At 30.4% G+C, this 22,844-nt stretch overlaps 3 protein-coding genes across 4 annotated transcripts; 1 reads left to right on the top strand and 2 right to left on the bottom strand.

The window, feature by feature from the left end:
- Positions 1 to 2,261: 2,261 nt before the first annotated feature.
- On the bottom strand, positions 2,262 to 8,256 carry LOC105200455 (interferon-induced, double-stranded RNA-activated protein kinase). Its single transcript, XM_039450404.1, has 7 exons — positions 7,825 to 8,256; positions 6,170 to 7,149; positions 5,199 to 5,405; positions 4,161 to 5,115; positions 3,008 to 3,181; positions 2,786 to 2,938; positions 2,262 to 2,507 (listed from the first exon to the last, which is right to left on the bottom strand). The coding sequence occupies exons 4-7, from the start codon at positions 4,821 to 4,823 to the stop codon at positions 2,262 to 2,264; spliced, it is 1,236 nt and encodes a 411-aa protein (XP_039306338.1). The 5' UTR covers positions 4,824 to 5,115; positions 5,199 to 5,405; positions 6,170 to 7,149; positions 7,825 to 8,256.
- A 462-nt stretch (positions 8,257 to 8,718) lies between these two features.
- LOC105205241 (myosin heavy chain, embryonic smooth muscle isoform) lies at positions 8,719 to 12,222 on the top strand. Its single transcript, XM_011174562.3, has 5 exons — positions 8,719 to 8,947; positions 9,137 to 9,299; positions 10,302 to 10,844; positions 11,272 to 11,311; positions 11,486 to 12,222. Exons 1-5 carry the CDS (start codon positions 8,892 to 8,894, stop codon positions 11,809 to 11,811), a joined length of 1,128 nt encoding a protein of 375 aa, XP_011172864.2. The 5' UTR covers positions 8,719 to 8,891; the 3' UTR covers positions 11,812 to 12,222.
- Positions 12,223 to 12,284: 62 nt separating this feature from the next.
- On the bottom strand, positions 12,285 to 18,889 carry LOC105203233 (eIF-2-alpha kinase GCN2). Of its 2 annotated transcripts, XR_005574999.1 has the most exons (8): positions 16,122 to 18,889; positions 15,860 to 16,017; positions 14,837 to 15,773; positions 14,096 to 14,269; positions 13,871 to 14,023; positions 13,321 to 13,452; positions 12,856 to 13,225; positions 12,285 to 12,746 (listed from the first exon to the last, which is right to left on the bottom strand). XR_005574999.1 is itself a non-coding variant. In XM_039450468.1 (7 exons), the coding sequence occupies exons 3-7, from the start codon at positions 15,743 to 15,745 to the stop codon at positions 12,971 to 12,973; spliced, it is 1,623 nt and encodes a 540-aa protein (XP_039306402.1). In that variant the 5' UTR covers positions 15,746 to 15,773; positions 15,860 to 16,017; positions 16,122 to 18,889; the 3' UTR covers positions 12,285 to 12,970. The 2 variants fall into 2 exon arrangements, 1 of the variants encoding a protein (XP_039306402.1); XM_039450468.1 differs by having other exon boundaries at positions 12,285 to 13,225.
- Positions 18,890 to 22,844: the final 3,955 nt, after the last annotated feature.

The raw sequence follows: 22,844 nt of genomic DNA, 5'->3' as shown, positions 1-22,844 counted from the left end.
ATTCCAATGAGCAAACAATATTTTTCAATTGTTTAAAAAAATTTTTTTTTATAAAAATTTTTTATAAAAATTTTTTATATTTAATTTGTATTATATTGACATATATTTTCTAATTGCATTCTTACTCAAACAAATAACAGAAAAGTTATTCCGGATACTATTCCGCATTTGTGAAATTAGTAAAAAAACTATAATTTTATATTTGTTTATATAAATAATGTGCTTTAATTATACATATTCCACTTTTTTGATAACGTATATTGACCTGATCTACCAGTTATATACAAGTATCAGCACAAAGTGTTCACAGGTCATCACGAGGGATCAGTTTGCAGCGATCACACAGGTCAAGCAACGTTCACCGGAGTCGCGACTTAGATGGGTGACCGCTTGGATTAAAAAAAAAATTGGACTAATATTGGTTAAAGTGTCAACCTTCTAATATTGGACCAATGTTGAAAACCCAATGCACAACCAATATATAATATCGTATTTTTTTTTTTTTAATATTGGTTAAATAAGGGTCGATATCATACTTTGCAATATTGGACCAATATTGAAAATCAATTCACATCCAATAGATAATATTGGGTTGACATGATTTTTCAATATTGGACCAATATTGCAACTTCAAGATTGGTTAAATAAGAGTCGATATCATACTCTGCAATATTGGACCAATACTGAAAATCAATTCACACCCAATATAGAATATTGGGTTTACATTATTTCCCAATATTGAACCAATATTTTGTGCTACTAGGGATAACTTGCTAGAATAAAATTTAACAAAATAATTTATTAAATTATTTTTTGTTACAAATATGGGGATTATTATAATATATTTTCTTCATAAAATTTTAATTACTTCAGAATAAAATATTTATTATTTGTGTCTTGTTTATTATCTTTATCTGACTCTGGGAGATCGATTGCACATATTGATTGACCTACAAAATATGTTTACTGTTCTGAAATATAACGAAACAAAATTATAGAGTTCCACAGACTTATGTATGGCGGAAAAGATAATCAAAACTGAAGATAGTAACTTATGGTTAAAAGTTTGCACATATACTTTACATATCGAGTTTTATTTAATAGTAGCAAATCGTGGTCGAATCTGTTAACTTATGTCGATTTGTGACTTTTACAAAAATAGTAGTATATGATATTTATATAATTGGCACTATTTAATAATAAACATGTTTATTTGTTCAGTAGTCTCATTTTAGCTATATCAAATAATTTATGAACACAATTCTGTTCCTAAGGTTTGATTGATCGGTTTAAAACATGATTATGTTTATATTACGTATTGTACATTACATTCATGTTATAATTGAGTAGTACTAATTATACATTTTTATATCAACCTTTAAACACATTATTGGAAATCCTCCAGAAACATTGATCGAAGATTCGAGCTAGGTAGAAAATAAAATTTGATGTCTCCTCTATTAATCACTATGGTTGATCAATTTCATTGTCCAACTAGAATAAAATGGTACGGAAGTAAAGTTTTTTTAGAAGAGTCTCACAGAAACACCCCATAATGTGTTCAAGATTTAATATTATTATTATACAATAATGTTGGAATGCAACAATAGTTATATGGGCTTTCTGAACGCGATCAGAGGATCACTAGACAACGCTAGTGTCTATTGTAGTGATGTGGTATGCCTGTGTGTGCTGTATAGCATTCCGTTTCTTCGGCTTTGTTTCTTGTCTTAGAATAAACCTTTACAATTCAGTAGTCACAATTATTATTAACACGTTTTTGTAATTTGCATAAAGTATTTGTTCAGATTAAATCTGTATTGGCATTTCCAAGTGTATTAAAACAAGTTTTATACTGCCTATTTCCAAATATCATTCTTAACCTTTTATAAATAATATTTTCCAAGTACGTATAAAAAGTAATTTCATTTTACTATGTGCGTAAATTATATTATTGTTCTAGACTCTATAGTTTAAGAAAAAAGTCGATAGTCTTATATTAATGTCATGTCAAGTTTGTTCATGAGTTTAGTTTTCATGTACCAATTTAGATTGTTGCATTGTCCGTGACAGTTCTTGATTTTTTTCCTTTAACAACGCATTCTGTTGTAATAGATTTTGAATTATATCATCTTTCTTATTATTATTATTTTCTAAATGTACGATAGTATCTTCCAATCTTTTTATTGTTACATTCTTATCGTGGTTAAAATCCTGCAGAAGCTGACTTGCTGATGGTCGATTAGTAGGATCCTCTTGTATTAATCGCTGAATGATTTGTAACTAAGCAAAAGTATAGACGGAATATAGATTTCATGAAAGATAACATAAATGCATATAATATAAATAAAAAATTTAATTTGTTTGAAACCCACCCACTTATGCAGCTTAAGAGCTTCTGGTACTTCGCCAGACTTTAAGGATTTAATTATATAACTTAACTCCGTTTCAGTTTTTATTGAAATCAAGAGCTTGATAAAAACAACCCCTATACTGTAAATATCACTCTGCAAATAAAAAGAATATTAAAATAGTAAATATATTCAAACATGATTTATTTTTGTCAAATTTCCCTTTTTCTGTCTTAATAGAATCCTAAAGTAAATTACATTTTTTATTAGAAAATATCTATAGAAGAAATTTTTTTATTATTAGAATGAATTGCTTTTTATTCTTAATGTTTGAACTAATTGTATAAAAGATTTTGAAGTTCTGTAAAGCCGATTCAAAGATATTTTCTAACAAAAATAATATCAGTAATTTGTTTTAGGATCTCTTTAATTACCTTTGGATCACACTTTCCCTGCATTTGTTCTGGCGCTGCGTACATACGGGTACCACGCGCAGAATGATGCTCTTTTCGTAACCAACAAGCTAAACCGAAATCACCTAATTGAACCCGAAGTTGTCCGGATGTCGATATAAATATATTGCTGGGCTATGATATAAATATATGTATTATATTGTATTTCTTAGAGATTACATTTTCAAGATACGCGCAATTTACCTTTATATCGTGATGTACGATTTTTTGAGAATGTATATAATCCACTCCACAAACAATCTGTTCAAGTATCGCTTTAGTTATTGGTTCAGGTATTACACTCATTTTATCACACAGCCATTGTTCGAGCGTTTGTTCACACAGGGCCATTTGAATGTTTAAGGTATACGGTTTATTCTGTAATGAGCCAAAACACAAAATAAATATTCAAATTTATGTTTATCAATATATTTTCAATAGCTACAAATTGTTTTAAAGCAATATAAATTTATGTATTATAGTTATATAAAGGGAAGAGTGCGATAAATCGGATGGTGTTCTAAATAGGACCTTTTTAATTTAAATGAATGCGGTGAAACAGATTTGTGTGCCATTTATAAATGTAAAATCTTTATAAGACACTGAACCTGCGATAGCAGTTTGACAGTTCTCCGACATGTTCATAGAATAGACACAAACATGAATTTTTAGTCATCATGTGAAAATGTTCCAAAAAAAGAAAATCCTTGTAAATTATTATTTAAAAGATATTAAAATTTTGAAAGGTAATTGATTTAATATAATTAAAGAGTGTAAAATTCAAAAATATCAAGCGTTTTGTAATTACTTTTGTTGTTTATTATAAAATTTGTTTCAAACTTTGATAGGACTCTCGTGTCTAAATCGACATTGCAATCTAATCGTACTTGCACTGGTGATTGACCAACCAGATCTGGTCCTAGAACTGTAAAATCAGTAAAATATTTTGTGTCATCAGACTCAGAATAATTGAATATTATTAATTTTAACTCTAACTACATAAACTATCACCAATTTTTTTCTGAATAAAATTTTCATTTTTGACTGTCAAATCGCTTGTTTTTACTTAATACTAAAAAAATATACTAAATATCTAAAAATCGACAAAAATAGAAATACCCGATTTACAATAGGGAATGGTCCAATTTAAAAGTGCTCGTTTCAAATCGAACCAGAAATAGTTCTTATATTTTCCATTACTCAATACAGATGAGAGATACATCAAAATGGTTTGAAGCAAGAATGGAGAGAAATTAATTCCCTAACAATATCTTCGGTTTTACAATTGGGCTTTATTTACACCTTACTGCGAGTAAATTGATTGATCCAATTATTTCTTATATATTTTTCTACTTACTTTATCGGAAGTGTATATATTAACTTCTCGGCTAGATTCTTCACATGAAGAACTGTTATCAGTACTTGTTTTTACAACTACTTGATCTGCATTTTCATTGCTCTTGCTATTTCGAAAAGACACTATATCCGAACTGGATTCTTCAGTGGTATTTTCTTGAACATTCTTTTCCATATTGTTAGTTGATAAATCAAGTTTTTCAAATCTGTCATTAATATCGTTATTTTGAAAAAACGTTGCGTCCGAACTAGATTCATCAGTATAACATTTTTCAAAATCTTTGATGGCCAGCAAACTAGATGACTTAAAATCTTTTCCATTCAATTTCGATGATAGTATATTATTTGTGGATTTGTTTGAAGTACAGGACAACAGCCGACAACATTCGATCCAAGCTGTATGGTATGAGACAATATTAGGATGATTTAATGCAGCAAGTATCGTTACTTCATTTAGTTGCAACTTGATAATATGATCAGCCGTTATTTTTTTAATCGCATATTCTTTTCCATCGAGACGATGACGCGCTCTATACACTTTGCCAAAACCTCCGTCAGCAATGGAAACTTCTTTCTCAAATTCTTTGTTGTAACGGTACAAATGATTCGTTTTATATAGTTTGTCAAAATCTTTGCCAGTAATAACTTCTTTCGCAGGACCCATTTCAAAATTTGCCCGAGTAAAAATTCTTTTACGGCATGGTTCTGCCGGAAACCTATAAATAATTATTAATGTGATGTTATCATGTCACTAGATTTGGAAAGACCCATTGTATAAAATGTAATAAAAAATGTTGTGTACCATTGTACTCTTGGCAAAACAATTCCAGCCAACTCACGTACAACTTCGAGCACGATTAAAATCTCATGTTGGTACCTTTCTCTTAGCACATCAGATTCCGTCCATTTACAGGTGTCCAAATTTAGTTTTAACTTATATAGATCATCATACAAATCTGTAAGACCAAGTTATCATTATCACTTAATAAAAATATTTGTATTGAAAAATATATAATGTTTAATGAAGAAGCCTCATTACCATGGTAAAATTTATCTGATATAAATAGTTCATCTTCAAATACACATTTAATTACTGTTTTCTGTGGCGTGTCTTTTTCATTGCTTTGATTTTCAGTAATGTTGAAAGAATTTGAACAAAGTTCTGATTCTTTATTCGCCGAAAGTAATATTCGAACTTTGGGGGCATATGATAGTAACTTCTGTAGGATGTGGTTACAACAGTGTCCTATTACAGAACGAACCATCAAAGATCTCATTAATGAATACATTTCTCAGAATTTTCAAGTTATTTTTAGATATCTAAAAAGTATAGATTAGAATGGAGTCAAAAATAACAATCCAAAAGTTATAAATCTATGACTGATACGTTATACACGTTGAATATAGACCGAACAAAAACAATTAATCAGATGCAGTATACATTTATGGAGAATAAAGTATTATATTAGTAGTATAATATAATACTTTATTCTCATATATTATAAAATTTTTAATTACTGAAAATATTACTATATTACAATATAGTAATATTTTCAGTAATTAAAAATTTTATAATATATGAGCGTATTAAAATTACGATATAAATTTTTTACAATAAGTAAATATTTTTGCTTCCTTCACATTTAAGTTTTATTATTTTATTATAATATAAATTATTAATTAGTTAGATAAGTTATTAAAATATTTATTATTAAATAACAATTTAAACACATAATCGGAGCAATTTAAACACATAATCGGAGCATTTTATTGTAACATTATTGTTCAAGGTTGAATGTAACGTTAGAATTAACCCCGGCTAAAGATATTTATTTCGTTTTGAGTTATATATTTTTTTTTATTTTAGAATGTTTTGCACTAAGATTAAAAAAATTAATAGAAATGAAAAGGATACATTGTATCAGTTTATGAACAGGCATACAAATATTAGAACATTAAAATATTAAAGCATTAAAACATTTGATTATTGATGTGGTATAATGTACGTACTTATTAAAGGATTACTGATGTTGTAGAAAAAAGGCACCGTATTCCGTATAGTCAAAAGATAGCTCGTCTGCATTGCACTGTCTGTCTCGGTTCGATCGAGGAATTCCAATTCCAGAATAACATAAAAGACGTAATAACATTGTCTTCCATATGGAGTTTCTTTATAAATGTCTGCGGAATATTCTATGACATGCTTGTTTGCTTGTAGGCTCGATTGATCTAAGAGCTCATCTTGCTTCGTAATAACCCTTTGGTAGTTTATGACTGTCTTTAATTCATCTGCCGAACTATAAGGGCTGTTTACAAATTTATTCATAATAACTGCCAACTGCGAAACTTAAAACTGATCGTATTATTTTTCTTATTCATTTTCTGCAAATTGTAATTTATTTTTGTAAAATACTGATAATTAATAATTATGTAATATTTAACTATCTTTAATTATTTTAATTTTTATTAAAATAATGACAAAGTTAGATTAGGGATGATCAGTTTTAAAAGTTTTTTACAATTAACAATTTATAAATTTAATTAGCCTATTTTCAAGGTAATTGGAATTGGCGCGACTGATCTTGGTTGCGTTCAGAAACATTAAATTATTATTTTATCTTTATTATTTACCAAACTATAAACAAGAGTAAAATGATATCTGGGTACACCCAGGCAATGTTTTTGAACTCAACCATTTTAAACTGATGATTAGCGATTAATATGCCTGTATATGACATTTTGCATACTGTTTACCATTTCTCTGATTCTTCTTCAAACACTATCATGCTTTCGGCCATAAATGTAATCACAGAAGTAGCAGCTGAAATCAGCGTCTGAGTGATGCTGCAATCTGCGAATTCCGACATTGTATCGCAATAATTGTGAGAATGCAGATTAGAATGTCACATACGATTGTGCGATAGTGCTTCTTCTTTTTTCAGTAAAGACACCCTCTCTAAAGGGTCTGATTTGGTCCTTGGCAGTATTAGCTAGATGAATAAAACAAATTGTCTTAATCCAAATGTTGGTTCACACAAAATGTTAAGTATGATAGCAAAATACAATAAAATAAATAAAAATTAAAAGACAAATATATAGAAACAAATTTGATTAGTTACATCAGCAACTTCGAGAAACTTTGTTCAGAATAAAACGCATACGAATTATTCACGCTTCACATACGCGAGTAGTTATTATAATTTATAAATTAATGCTACAAACGTTTTAAAGCATTTATTGATAAGTTAATTACTAAAACTTTTTATTCTGAATGGTATTATTAAGTAATACTTTGAAATATTTATAAGATTAAATAAACCGCACCCTAGCGCTGATATGAGATCTATTCGTGTTGCTTGTATCTTTTGCATTTTCTCTTTTTCTTCCTCTTTCATCAACAGTCTAATATGTATTATGTTTTAAGTTCAAAAGTTTTTAAGAATTTCAAGCAAGGCAACAAGCCAATTTGCTTGTTCAAAAGCGACAAAGCGACTAGATCTGCTCGTCGAGCGACTGAACATAATTTTAATGACATTAATTTAATATGATCTGCAAATAAAAACGAATCATATTTAATCGCTAGACGTGTCCAGTCTAATCACTTTGCCAATTTAATCTCGCCCAATGTCTTTTTTTTTTACTTTTTAACTACGCTCTTAAATTACCTTCTTCTTCTTCTTCTTCTTCTTAATTTGGCACCCATCCCCTTGAACTAGTCAAGGCAGGGACGATTTGGCTATTACAAACAAAATTTATTCTAGCTTTCAATGCTCAGAACGACAAAGACAATGACAAATTGTCGTTCTGCCGGCCGATTCTGATGCAATCGACTGGCACAAAAATATAACGGATTAGAAAGCGTTCGAATACTTAAGCGATCTCAAACGGACTACCTTAAATTACCGAATCAGTTTAAATTTTGATAGAGAAATAAAGTCGGATATTTTTAAAATTAAAATTGAATATAAAGACACGAAGCTAGTTGCGTCAGTCACAAAAATGGCAGGGCAAAATACGTTCGTTCTTGTTCACGTCTCACGCACGACTATAGCGATGATGTCATTACTGATAAGTAGAACCTGTTGGAATCTGGGTTGTTCAGGCAAAGGCGAAAGGCGGCGAGACAAATCTCTCCGCGGGGTTTTCTATACGCATGCGTGAGCTATGTCTGATCCAGAGGTTTGTTCGTGTTGCATGCTCCAACATACTCCAACGTGCTCCAATGCATTTGCGGCAAACGTATTGGAGCACGTTGGAATATATTGGAGCATGCGACGCGAACAAACCTCTTGACTACGTTCGAGACGCATGCTATCGCGCAATAGATACTAAAGGTTGGTTTATAATAGTCGTAACAGTAAGAAATTGGCCAATCATAGTCAACTTATAGAAGAATAATCGGCTGTGATTGGCCAATTTTTTACAGTAACGGCTATTATAAACCAACTTTAACGCTGACAGAGACGTTCGGGGAATTATTGTGGTGTTATGTATTTCATATGCTATAGGTTTGACGCTTCTGATTGGTTGTCGCAGCTTGCACGTAGTTGTTATTCAAATCAATTCAAACTCTTACTTGCGCGGTTCCAATGCGCATCTACAAGAAAGAAACAGTTTCGTTAGCAGCATGAGCAGCCAGAGCTGCTAGAATAGTCTTTATGTTGTGTGTAGTACGTGAGCACGTGGTTTTTGTGAGGCAAGATCTGTTGTAATAAAATTTGATTTTAGAAAAATGAATAAAAGACATTGCGCAGTATGCAAGAAAAGTGGAACAAAAGAACTTTTTGCGTAAGTATAAGATTATTCCAATGTAACTTCAAATGATGCTTTTTTTAGTTTTTGTAGTTTTTATAAATCTCATACTGGTTTTATTAGAAAAAAAAAACACTTTTGCCGTTCTTTAATTAGATACAAACGCAAATAATAAGTTACAGCGTACGTGTATTTTTTAAATAGTTTATATGTCGCTTTTTGCAGATTTCCTTCAGATCCTGATCAAAAGCTGAGATGGAAAACAATACTGGGATTTGAAAACAAAATTATTACTCTCAGCAGTTATGTGTGCATTCTCCATTTCCAGGAAAATTATATAGATCGCACGGGATCATATCCAAAGCTGAAAGACAATGCCGTTCCATATGTAAGTATTCTAATTTTTCACAAAATTATTCGAAATATAGTAATGAGACAGTAAAATTTTTATAAATTTTTAGCAGGGTTGGGTAATAACTAATTACAAATTTAAAGTTTAATAAAATCAGAAAGTTATTGATTTTTAATTTAATTTTGTTAAATTTAAATGAGTTAATTCTTCACTTCAACTAGTTATTTTTAAAATGCGTAAATTTTAACTTATTAACTTTCTTCCTAATAATATAAAATTACGGACTCTCAAGCAGGACTAATGAGTGTCACAATGTGATTATTAATAAACAGTTTTTCAATTATTAACTTTTTTCAAATTTATTAAACAAAAATAATAAAAACTACAAAGTTATAATTCACTTTGGAGTCATCTTCAGTATAACAATATTTCCAAATTGAGTGTAGGTCTTTATTCATCCTTAGCCATTAACAGATGAGTTATTAAGCATCTCTAGATCTTTTCACATCTTTCAACTGTAATATGATATCAAAGGAGATAAAACGCTCTCTCTGTAACTAAATACGAGACGTGACCGCGTCTCTTGATAATAAGATACCACATATTAATTAAATTGTTTAGCAACGTGACTCACCTGAAATGACTGTGAATAAATAAAGACGCTTTGGATACTAATAATTCCAATTCTCTATACATCTTCCACATTAATTTAATTCGTACACAAAAAATCATAAAGAAAACGTAATTATTATTCAAAATCTGTGTCGGCCTGTTTTACTTTATTGTTTATTTCTACTAATATAATAAGTTAACTTTGCTTTCAGTTTAACTTTCCCTTTAGTTTTTTCTAATTTTGACAATTTGAAAAAGATTAACTATAGTGAAAATGAACCATGGAGATTATTAATTTTTTATTTACGTTTATCAAATAACATTTTAAGATCTGTTTATCGTATTAAAATTGAGCTCAGTTCGATAGTCTAAAAGAATATAGCTATAAATTTAATGTTTTTTTTTATCAAGCTGCGATAATTGCAGAACGAAGATGAGAAACCGATAGCCGACGAGCGCATAAGTTTCGAGCTGGAGCGTGCGTACTCGCAGCTCAACAAGCAACAGGCGGCAACGGAGAAGATGCAAGAGGAGTTCGCGCGTATGCAGCTCGAGATGATCGAAAACATGTACGAGAAGCATGAAGAAGTGAAGGAGGCGCAGAGCAAGGCGGAATGGTTCTACACCGAGCACCAGAAGAGCCAGGAGCAACACGAGCTGGAGATGGAGTGGCTAAGCAACCATCTGAAGAAGGTGCAAGAGGAGCTTTATAGCGCTCGTAAGGCCGAGCAGAAGAAGTGTGAGAGCGAGTTTAGTTATAGGCTATTGCAGGAGATAGACAAGCTACGCAACTTACTGGAAGGCCGCGAAGCCGAGTTGAAGAGAATGCAGTCGAATTACGTCGAGGCGCAGCTTCAACTCGAGCAGGCGCGCGATGAGACCGGCAAGGTTACGGCACAACAGGAATGCAATCGTTCGGAGATCGAGCGTGCGCGGATCGAAGCCGAGAAGATGAGCGATGAGCGCAAGGTAAAAATGATGCGGGCTGATGCGCTCGAAGCGGACAATGAGAAGTTTTAATAAAATATTAAATTTGATGATTTACTTACGTAAATAGAAAAATTCTAAAAAAATGCATACCTATAAAGAAACAATATTTCTTAATTTTTTTATTCTATGTAAACTGACTTCACAAATAGAGTATTAAATTTATTTCGTGATACATATTGTAATAGTCTTGTTATTTGGAATAATTTAATTTTTAAAAAATATATAATTCTTATTTACAAAAATTATACAAAAATAATATTTTTTAAAATTAACTTTTAAGTTAATTAACGGAACTTTTAATGTAATTAAATAAATTTTATAAGCTATTAACTTAATTTGGTAAGAAAAAGTATTACCTAATCCTGGAAATTAGTAAGAAAACATTTTAATCTACATATAATTACAGGTAATTAAACATGTGGACAGAATGGATGCAGACGAAACAGGTAATTAATAAAACAAAATTGTTTATTGTTTCATTTATTAAATTTTTTAAATTTAAATTTATATGATTTCTTATTTTTTGTTAATGTAACTTACAATTTTTCAACAAATGTTGGACGTAGGATAAAGTAAATTGGGAAATTTATAGTTTTTATTTATTTTTTTTTTATTTACAGGCGACAGTGCATTAGAACGCGAGTTAAAAAATATTTCTCCCCAGCCTGATAATTTTGCTAATTGCATCAAGAAAGATGATGATCTGCAAGCTATCAACAAACAGTCAACAGCTCAGACTTCTTTCACTCAAAAGAAAAAGAAAACGAAATTAGGGAACTTCTTGATGAAATTAAATGAATATTCTATTCCCTTCGCAGCATCATCTGTTAATGATCCAGTCTTGTCTGCTATTGGATATGCTCTTAATTCTGTACCCGAAGAAAAACATCTTGAATGCATGGTGGAATTACTTCAAGTTATAACATCAAAATACATTCAGCATTAACAAATTTTTGAAGTTTATCACATATGAGCGTATCTTATTCAATGATAATACATCTTTCTTTTTATTAATACACATAATGTGTAATATAACGTATAGTATCATTTCTACTGTGACAATGTATTCGTATAACAAACTTATAAAAGGTTGAGTATGGTTTATTTTGACTAAAGATTAATAAAAATTATACTTGAAATGAAGATTAAAATTCAAAATATATCAATAACAATAAGTACATCTAATTTAAGAAATTTTTATTTTTATTTGAAAACTACTCTGACTGAGGTGTTATTTTTTGCAAGAAAATAATTTGCTGGGAAAGGGGAATATACGGAGGTATATGCTCTTTATAGCATTAATTAATATTATTATTTCGGCTTTATGATTAATAAAAAAATTTAATTATTAAAAAAACTTAAATTCTATTTGGTTACATTTGTGATTAACATAATAAATGAGTTTTACATAAATGTGTGTGTGTGTGTGTGTGTGTGTGTGTGTGTGTGTGCGTGCGTCTTCTCCAAATCTTCTCCAAGATTCATGGAGAAATGTAAGTAACAGATTTCGCTAGATTCTAATTATTACTATATTAATTATTTCTACGGAATTGATAAGGTAGATTAAGGGGGAGTAGAAAACTCTTCGAAATCGTAAGTAGGTATTGGAGATAGAGGATTAACTATGGAGATTTCTTCTTTTATTTGAAGGAAATTTAGGAGGAAGGAAATGAGGATTTTTTCTACTTCTTAGAAAAATTCTAGAGGGAAGAGTATGAGTAGTTTCTCTGCTTCTTAATGGGAAACTAGGAAAAACACATTATTGAAAATCCTCCAGAAACTTTGATCACTGGCTGTGTGAAGATGGAATGAGAAAGAAAATTCGAGTTAAGAGGGAAAAAAAGTTTCCCTTATCGATGGTTGACCAACTTCATTGCTCAACTAAAATAAAATGGCACGGGAGTAAAATTTTTTTAGAAGGCTCTCCCAGATCCCATAATGTGTTTAATGTTTAAATATTATTATAAAATAATATTTTCCAAATACGTACCATATAAAAACTAATTTTACTTCATTATGTGCGTAAATTATATTATTGTTCTAGACTCTATAGTTCAAGAAAAAAGTCGTCTTATATTAATGTTTTGTTAAGTTTTTTCATGAGTTTAGTTTTCATGTACCAATTTAGATTGCTGCATTGTCCGTGACAGTTCTTGAATTTTTTCCTTTAACAACGCATTCTCTTGTAATAGATTTTGAATCTTGTCATCTTTCTTATTATTATTATTTTCTAAATGCACGATAGTATCTTCCAATCTATTTATTGTTACATTCTTATCGTGGTTAAAATCCTGCAGAAGCTGACTTGCTGATGGTCGATTAGTAGGATCCTCTTGCACTAATCGTTGGATCATTTGTACCTAAGCAAAAGTATATACGGAATACAGATGTAATAAAAAATAAATGTAAATAAATATATAATTTATATAAATAGTTTAATATATTTGAAACTCACCCACTTATGTTGCTTGAGAGTTTCTGGTACTTCGCCAGATCTTAAGGATTTAATTATATCAGTCAACTCCATTCGAGTTTTTATAGAAATCGCAAGCTCGATAAAGACAACTCCTATACTATAAATGTCACTCTGCAAATAAAAAGAATATCAAGATAAAAAATATATTGAAACATGATTTATTTTCAATAAAATTTCCTTTTTTTTGTCGTAATGAGATTCTAAAGAAAATACATTTTTTATTAGAAAATATCTTTGAATTAATTTTGCACAAAATTTCAAATTTTTTTGTACAATTAAAACACGCATAAAAATGAAGAACACAAAGAAAGATTATTTTATACTAATAACAAAAAAAATTGGTCTCTAAATTTTTTAGTATGGTTGATAAAAGAATTTATTTTCTTATTAGCTTGAATCACCCTTTACTCTGTTTCTTTTTGAGCGTACTTTAATTGAATAAAAGAATTTGGAGTTCTGTAAAGCCGATTTAAAGATATTTTTTAATAAAAATAATGTCAGTAATTTGTTTTAGGATCTCTTCAATTACCTTTGGATCACACTTTCCCTGCATTTGTTCTGGTGCTGTATATATATGAGTACCAATTACAGAATGACGTTCTTTTTGTAATGGACAAGCTAAACCAAAATCACCTAATTGAACTTGAAGTTGTCCGGATGTCGTCATAAATATATTGCTAGGCTATGATATAAATATGTTAAATTGAATTTTTAAAATACAAGAGATTGCATTTTCAAGATACGCACAATTTACCTTTATATCGTGATGTACGATTTTTTGAGAATGCATATAATCCACTCCACAAACAATCTGTTGAAATATCGTTTTAACTATTGATTCAGGCGTTACACTCATTTTATCACGTAGCCATTGTTCGAGCGTTTGTTCACATAGAGCCATTTGAATGTATAAGGTATACGATGTATTCTGTAATGACCCAAAACACATAATAAATATAAAAATTTATGTTTATCAATATTCTTCAATATCCATAATTTTTGTTTGAAAACAATATAAATTTATGTACTTTATCTACCTTTTCATTAGGAGAGAGTGGGATACTGTGTTCGATCTGACTGTGTTCGAAATTGAACCTTTTTAATTTAAATGAATACGGTTAAGCAGATTTGCATGCCATTTATAATGTAAAGTCTTTATAAAACAATGAACATGTGATAGTAATTTGACAGTTTCTCATAATATGCATAGACATAAATATGTATTTTGAGCAATTGTGTGAACATTTTTTAAGGAAAGGAAATTCTTGTGTAAGAGTTGTAACTTGCCTGCACTTTAAATTTGATATATCGGTTAAGTTTATCGATAAAATTGACAAATTATTAAGCAGATATTATAGCGTTTTAATGCGAATTAAATTATTTTTCCAACGGCACCTTCGGTTTCATGATCGGATTTTATTTAGGCCTTATAAAGAGCAAAAACTGCAAATGGGTCTGATTTATCCTACGCTCTCCTATATATTTTTCTACTTACTTTATTGGAAATGTATATATTAACTTCTCGGCTAGATTCTTCGCATGAAGAACTAGTACTTGCATTTACAATTGCTTGATCTGGACTTTCATTGCTCTTGCTATTTCGAAAAGACACTCCGTCCGAACTGGATTCTTTAGTGGTATTTTCTTCAACTTTCTTTTCTATGTTGTTAGTTAAATCGAGTTTTTCACATCTGTCATTAATCTTGCTATTTTGAAAAAATACTACGTTCGAACTAGATTCTGCAGTATAATATTCTTTTATGGTATTTTTCTCAACTATTTTTTCATCTATGATGTTAGCCGACGAATCTTCAAATGTTACACTAATAGTATTGCTATTAATATTATTGTCATCATTTTTATGTACCTTATTGCTTTTTTTCATTTTTATATTTGTATCAGTTTTACAAAATGCATTAGTATCAAATAATATGTCGGTCTTATTATGGTGTATCTTAGTTTTATTAAGATTCAGATCATATTCATTATTGAATGAATCTTTGATGTCCAACGGACTGGAGGACTTGGAATCTCTTCGATAGCATTTTGATGAACATGATATACTATTTGTGAATGACGCGTTTGAAGTATAGGGCGACGACGATTCGATCCAAGCTGTATGGTATGGAACAATATTAGGATGATTTAATGCAGCCAGTGTCCGTACTTCATTCAGTTGCCACTCGGTAATACGCTCAACTGTTATTTTTTTAATTGCATATTCTTTTTCGTCGAGACAATGACGCGCTTTATATACTTTGCCAAATCCTCCACCAGCAATAAAAACTTCTTCCTCAAATTCTTTTTGGTAACGGCACAAATGATTTGTTTTATATAGTTTGCCAAAATCTTCGCCAGTAATAAAGACTTCTTTCTCATAATCAAAATCTCCCTGAGTAAACATTCTTTTACGGCACGGTTCTGCCAAAAACCTGTAAATAATTATTAATGTGATGTTATCATGTCACAAGATTTGGAAAGACACATTGTATAAAATGTAATAAAAAATGTTGTGTACTCTGGTATGGAGAGAACATTTTCATTTTCAGGCTGTGCATGTGCAACTTCGAGCACGTCATTAAGATCATTTTTGATACGTTTTTTTCAGCACATCAAATTTCATCCAATTATAGATATCAATATTTAATTGCAACTTATGTAGTTCATCACAGAAATCTGTATAACAAAGTTATGATTATCACTTAATAGAGATATTTCTATAAAAAAATATAAAAAATATAAAAAGAATTTTATAATCTTTAAAGAAAAGGTCTTGTTACCATTGTACAATTTAATTCTTATAACTTCATCATCTTCTGTTTGAATGCAAAATTTTCGTAGACCTAATTTAACTTGAATTACTGGTTTTTGTAGCGTAACTTTTCCATTATTTTGATTTTCAATAATGTTGAAAGAATTCGGACAAAGTAATGATTTTTTATCGTCGAAAGTAATATCCGGATTTCAAAAATGTGTAATAACATCTGTACAACGAGGCAACAAAACTGTCCTGTTACAGAACAAATCATAAAAGATAACTTATTAAAGAATATATTTTTTAAAGAATTAACAGGTTTGTAATACCGCCATATTGCTAACAAAGCGAAGTAATTTTGATGTTGCTATTTTATTAATAAATTGCTGGTAATACATATATTCAGACGAAAATTTTTCATAAGATTTTTTATAATTTTTTATATCGAGAGTAAGTATAATCATGTAAAATTATGAAAAATTATATAGAAAATCTAGAATCTTGGTCACTTTAGGTCGTTACGGCCAAGATCCTCAGGGAAGTCTCTTTTATTTATTTCCTGGAATAAGAGACAAAAGAAAATGGCTTGAGTGAAGGTAGGGAAGAATGTAACAGACCTGCGGCCGTATTCTTGAAAAATAACGTATACGAAAATACTAGGAAACTCTATAATATATGTAACGTATACTATAGTATTTTCGTATATTTTCGTATATGTTATTTTTCAAAAATACGGCCCCTAGTCTCGTGCACACATGTTTTAAGGCGCGTGCCATGAGTTGAACGCATTGAATGAATTCGAATGTACGAGTAGATCAGCGTGCCACAAGAATATTATAATTCTTATCCGATCTCGTGCATTCGTCGGTCCTTATTTTGAATCAGCAAATTTAATCGTTTTAATCGTTTTAACTCGGACCAAGTGCAATTTTATTCAGAACAAGGTATCAGAGATAGTTTGTTTAAATAAAAGTAAAGTTGTTAGAAATAAAACTTATAATTTTATTCTAACATTAAAAATGATGAAGAATGATTATAAAAAGCTTACAATTTAAACTTTATCTGACTACATTTGTCGTTATTTTTTGAAAGTGTACGTATATGTGTATATTTACTTGTAAATGTACAATATGTGTGTCATATAATATGTTAGCATTATAATTTTAAAATTTTTACGGAAGCCAGGGGAAACAAAGGGTAGAAACGATGCGCGGGAATTAAGAAGGGAAAGGGAATTTTTGGGAGGTACAGAGCAATAACAAAGTCTAGAAAAACAGTGAAATGACGGATTTTAATTTATTTAAATTAATTTAATTGGGACCGAGGAAATAGGTATCATCCGCAAGAAAAAAGAGGAGATGTAATTTCCTTGAATTCAATCGGAAAATCCAATCGGTAGTGCTATTCCATTAAACTTGAAAAAGTGTAAAGATAACAAAGAAGAATAGTTAATATAAAAAATTATCTCCTTTTTTAAAATCTTGATGAGAGAGAAAAGATAGGCTTACACGCCGAAAGAGAAGCAACAAAGAAAGAAAAGCAGCGGGATATCTTAGTCACTTACTGGTTACTGCTCCGGGTTTTTTTTCAAGAACAATGAAATGACCCTCATGTCGCAGGTGGGCTATCGGTCTGCATACAGAGACAGTGGACGGCTGGCTGGACTTGATTGCCGATTTCTGGATTGATGTTCTTAATGCACACTTGTGGTAAAGATACAAGATTTTGCTAACAATAAGTCAGAACATGGTACGATAAAATAGTTAACAGACCGGAGTGTAAATTCTGAATTCAGAGTTCTGAATTCGCGAGATAAACTGAGTATTGAGCGTGACCACAGCTTAAAATTTTTGATTGTGGAGCGGTTTTTCGCTTTCCATGTCTCCCACTTTATATCAGAAAAAGTGGGTGAATCAAATGAATTTTGATCCCTCGTCAACTCAATCAATCAGGACGTCTATAATTCGTCTATTGCATTTTCCTCGTCTAGGATTGGACGGACGATGTTAGTATTATCAATGAGATGGGAGTAAGATATTTGGATCACGATTTCCATATATGGTCTTGGCGACTAAGTAGCTTGTCTCATAAATAAGACTTCTTTTCCGGATGGAGCATGTCGATCGCCGAATTTATGGTCTGTGAATGAGAAGTGTTTGCGTTAGTATGACAGTTTGTATACAGGGCCGGAATAGCTCTTAAACCTAATTTAAGCTATTGTCTAGGGGCGGCAACTTTAAAAAAGCGGCATTTTGTAAAACAGCCGCTTATCTTGTAGTAGCTGACGCAATCAAGTAAAATCTTTTACATACAATAATGTAAGAAGAAAGCAGAATCTGCAGAATATAAAATTTGATTAATTTAAGTTACACTTGAGGCTTGAATAAAAACGGCAAAGATTTAATAGAGATGTCTAGGGGCGACATGAGTCTTAATTCGGTCCTGTTTGTATAACACCTCGTCATCTCACACTTCTCATAATCAGTGCGCTCGGTAAGCGATACTCCTCGTGGACTTATTTATTCTATCTTTCAATGGAAAGATATATCCTTTGTGTCAAGTGCACCGAGTCATCTCGGATATCAAAATTTCGTGCCGACAGCATGAGTGAAGGATAAGAATCGTGGAGTTCGGACGTAACTAAATTAATATATTTTATATCAAAATGTAAGTATGTACAAATCCATACTTATAGTACAATTAATTCATTAAAAATATGTATCGTAATTTATGTTCCATGTATCAACACTAGTGTTTATTTTTTCAAGTACTATGCTTGTTAATTTTAATTCAAAGTAACAATCATGTTATAATAAATAAATGCTACAAAAATTATTGTTACATGTTAGAATTTCAATCATTTTTTGCTATTTCCAACTTAAATAATTTAACATGAATAATTTACTAATAAAATAATTTACAGTTTTTTCGGGGGAGAGTGATATTATATATGCTTCATAAGAACAGCTATAAAGCTGTTACGTCCAGCCTAAGGGAAAAGGTATTTATTGAAAGACTACCTGGAATTTGGGTAAGATAAGGAAGTACGCAATAAAAACCTTTCTTGGAGGCGCACTAGAGTGATGTACGTTACGAGTCGAACGCATTTTTTGTGACTTTGGTATATGGAATGGAACGCTTTATTACTAATTTTCCAAAAAAGTCGTGCGATCGTCGATCCTATAATTTGTGTCAGAAAATCTAATCTCTTTAATTAGGGATTGGACCAAGCGCGATCTGATATTCAGAGGAATGCGACCAGATTAATTTAAAAAAGTGAAATAAATTTTAACAATTGTGTATTTTTAAAAAGTCAATATTAACGTATATTTTATAACTTTGTATATAACGGGGTGATTATTATATAACATATAAAAAATTTACATTTGAGTTTATTATAATTTGATTTGCTGCAGTTTGTTACAATGGATGTGTTTGTTTAACATGTTCTATTATTGTAACGGTTGTGATGATTTTAAAATGATAATTTATAACTTTAAATATATATTTATTACAATTGTTGCATCAATTTTTATAATAGTTAATAGATTTAGACATATTTGATATAAGGATAATTTATAAATCTAAACATATCTGTTGAAAGGATTTAAAATATATTTAAAAATTCTAAGAACAATATTTATGGACAATTATTACAGAAATATGTATTATATATAATTATAAAACATATTCTAGGGTGCTTCTGTAAACTTATTAACACATTGGGAGGAGATGGGATTAGTTTCATTCATGGTATTAATTTCATTAATTGAAGAGGAAAAAAAGAAATTATAAAAAAGCTCTACCGGAGTGAAGTATTGATGGGGATGGTCGAGAAGGAAAACAGGCATCTCATCATGGGAATCTAAGGAAGAAACTATTGAAAATAAGACGTCGAGATTTACGTGGAAATTTAATTAGAATTCACGGAGAGAATCGGAAATTATTTTACATGGAAATTGTTCAATTATTTGAAGAGGAAACTTTGATACTTGTAATAATAATAATAATAATATCTCGGGCGAGGTGTGAATTTCCGTGATTACTCACTAGCAACCGATTCTTATATAATTGAATGACAGTTAATTGAAGTTCGCTAACGCGACTCTTCGACACCGTCCTTCTTCCCTTCCCAACCCGTCGAGGAAGATTCGCTAGCGCGACTCCTCGACGCTTTCACCGTCCCCTCTTCTTCCATATAATTTCCACCTTTAAGGGAGGCGTTCTAACGGGTGACCACTCCGACCCAGCGGATTCGTCATTCGTAACATATACTCGATCACTAATTTATTTTTCTAAATCTCGTAGATCTTTTATATAGAGCTCTCTCTCTCTCTCTCTCTCTCTCTCTCTCTCTCTCTCTCGCGTTAAAGTCGTCCATTCGGAATTTCGGTAAGTTACCCGCTCATTTACGCATTCACGTGGCAATCCTTTTCCCATATTAACTCTACCATGCCTCGTTTGAAGCACATATGGGCAAACGTAGGGCACACCGCGCGTACGCCGGCGGCAGAAAGCGCTTCTTTCGCAAGATGACGATTTACCTGTAGCCCCCATATGTAACCTCCTACTATTCTGTAATTACGAAAATACAGATTCAGTTTAACCATTACACGCTCTGTCATTCATTTAATCCCACGCCAAGCTCGAGCACGCACGCTACTCCTCCAGTAGCGTTAATAAAACGCTACTACATTTTCTAAACCTACTAATAATATATCTTCCTACAATACCTCCTATTTCCCATACAAGGGATTTGTCGCGTATCCGGCCGTGTTATCACACGATTCGGAGCTGCGACTGGTGACAGCTGCCTTAACACCAAAACTAACCAACGAACCAGATCTACGTCCCGGGATCGCAACCCTCGCGAATCCGCGGACGTAACAAGCTTTAGAAAGATTAGAATCTGCATTGGTACAAGACTATTTATTGAACAAATGCATTATAACGTTCTGGCAACTTCACGCTATAAAGTTTGGCAAACAAACGTATGCTTGAAAAATTAAATGGAATAAATAAAGTTCATAAAGACATTTATTTTTTATAATTTACGTTGCCACATTATCGCGCCGACTCGTGTATCGTTGTATGTACGTGTATGTGTACAGTTGTACATAACGTGTCCATGTTTGATTTCAATTCCGATAATGTTGTAAAATATAATAGTTATAATAACTTAGAAAATTATAATGATTTATCATGTTATTTAAATGTTAAACAAATTTGATCTTTAATTTACTTTGCATAATTATTTTTATAACGCATATCTTACAAGTGTTACATTTATTGCATTCTTTTTTATGTCAATTCCTTTCATTGCTGTTTTTATCTAGCAATGCCAAGTTTTTGTAGTTAACAAATTTTTTATTTGAATAAAATTTTATATTTCTGTTTCCTATTTAATTCTTTAAGATTAAATGTGATATATTCCATTAAAACTTTCTTCATTAAATTAAGAACATTTAATGCATCAATTAAATACATTTAGATTAGAATAGATTTTTTTATTAAAAATACACAGATAGTACCACTTGAATTTTATTTAAAAAGAAATTAAAGATACCACTATTTGGGTTTTATTAAAAAAATAAAAATACTATTACTTGCGTTTTATTTGTTAAAAGTAGTACAGCAGTTATTTCAAAAAGCAATATATTCTCCTTATAATTGGCGTAATTTAAAGATTTTATACATTTTTTTTTTAAATACTTTTAAATTGGATTAAATTTAAGATATTTATTTTTAAGTAAATACCATTTAGGTTGAAATAGGAAGATTTTTCAGTGATTGTGAATCACAGAAATATTGAAAGTTTAAAATATTACGACATGAGTTGGCATGGTAAGATTTTTCAGTTAAAATACAAAAATAGTACCACTTGGGTTTTCATAAAAAATAAAAATATTTAGGCACATACTTGGCGCCTTTTTTTACCTTATTTTATTTTATTTTGAAAATTAGATAATTTTGTACTGATACTACTAACTGTGTGCTTTTTTTATCTCAATAATGTTTTTTTATGTTTCGATCCTATTTCCAATTGTAATATTTTGGCTATCTTTGCTGGCTATCTGGTCATATGCTTTAATGGGGTAATTTATATACGGGAACTTGTTGACGTATTGTTTTAACTATGTACATTTTATCTACGTATAAGTCATGTAAATGACTTGTAATGACTATCTTTTGTAATTCAAAACAAGTAATGAATAAATAATATTTTATTTATTTATATTTTGTTTCTTACTGTTCAAAGTATTGCGTACATACTGTAACATATTGTAAAAAAAAATTAATTTGTTTCAGCGACTTAAAAAAGTTACAATTATTTTATTATTATTATTATTATAAAATTCTTTTCAACATTCATTGTACTCATTTGTCTTAATGCTTTCTCGCATATTCAATGCCGTATAAGACGAATTCTTTTTAAGATTGATTTAGGTAAGCAATAACCACTAACTTATGCTGGTAAGAAATTAACCAATCATAATCGATTTATAGAAGAATAATTGACTATGATTGGTCAATTTCTTACCGGTTCCGGCATAAGTTAGCGATTATTGCTTGCATAAACCAACCTTTATTGTAAACAATCGAGAGCACGAACGAGTACGCATACCATACGTATAGAGACATTTTTAATTATTTTTGGAAAATGGGAATGTTGAAACATAATTTTATCATGTACCATTGAATTCGTAATAAAATAAGTTTTATTTTACTTATAAAAAAATTACAATTT

The sequence above is a fragment of the Solenopsis invicta genome, chromosome 6 (genome assembly GCF_016802725.1).
Source record: "Solenopsis invicta isolate M01_SB chromosome 6, UNIL_Sinv_3.0, whole genome shotgun sequence".
Taxonomy (NCBI): Eukaryota; Metazoa; Arthropoda; class Insecta; order Hymenoptera; family Formicidae; genus Solenopsis; species Solenopsis invicta.
The sequence above is the reverse complement of the archived record's forward strand: the minus strand, read 5'-3'. Positions and strand labels throughout refer to the sequence as shown.

Bases quoted from the DNA above. Each gene is read 5' to 3' on its own strand.
- LOC105200455 (XM_039450404.1), bottom strand. From the start codon at position 4,823: ATGGGTCCTGCGAAAGAAGTTATTACTGGCAAAGATTTTGACAAACTA. The intron at 2,939-3,007 runs GTAAATTGCGCG...TTTATATCATAG, and splicing joins TCGTACATCACGATATAAAG to CCCAGCAATATATTTATATC. The intron at 2,508-2,785 runs GTAATTAAAGAG...TTTTATTTGCAG, and splicing joins AGGGAAAGTGTGATCCAAAG to AGTGATATTTACAGTATAGG.
- LOC105205241 (XM_011174562.3), top strand. From the start codon at position 8,892: ATGAATAAAAGACATTGCGCAGTATGCAAGAAAAGTGGAACAAAAGAA. The intron at 8,948-9,136 runs GTAAGTATAAGA...CGCTTTTTGCAG, and splicing joins GGAACAAAAGAACTTTTTGC to ATTTCCTTCAGATCCTGATC. The intron at 11,312-11,485 runs GTAATTAATAAA...TTTTATTTACAG, and splicing joins AATGGATGCAGACGAAACAG to GCGACAGTGCATTAGAACGC.
- LOC105203233 (XM_039450468.1), bottom strand. From the start codon at position 15,745: ATGTTTACTCAGGGAGATTTTGATTATGAGAAAGAAGTCTTTATTACT. The intron at 14,024-14,095 runs GTAAATTGTGCG...TTTATATCATAG, and splicing joins TCGTACATCACGATATAAAG to CCTAGCAATATATTTATGAC. The intron at 13,226-13,320 runs GTGAGTTTCAAA...ACTTTTGCTTAG, and splicing joins CTCTCAAGCAACATAAGTGG to GTACAAATGATCCAACGATT.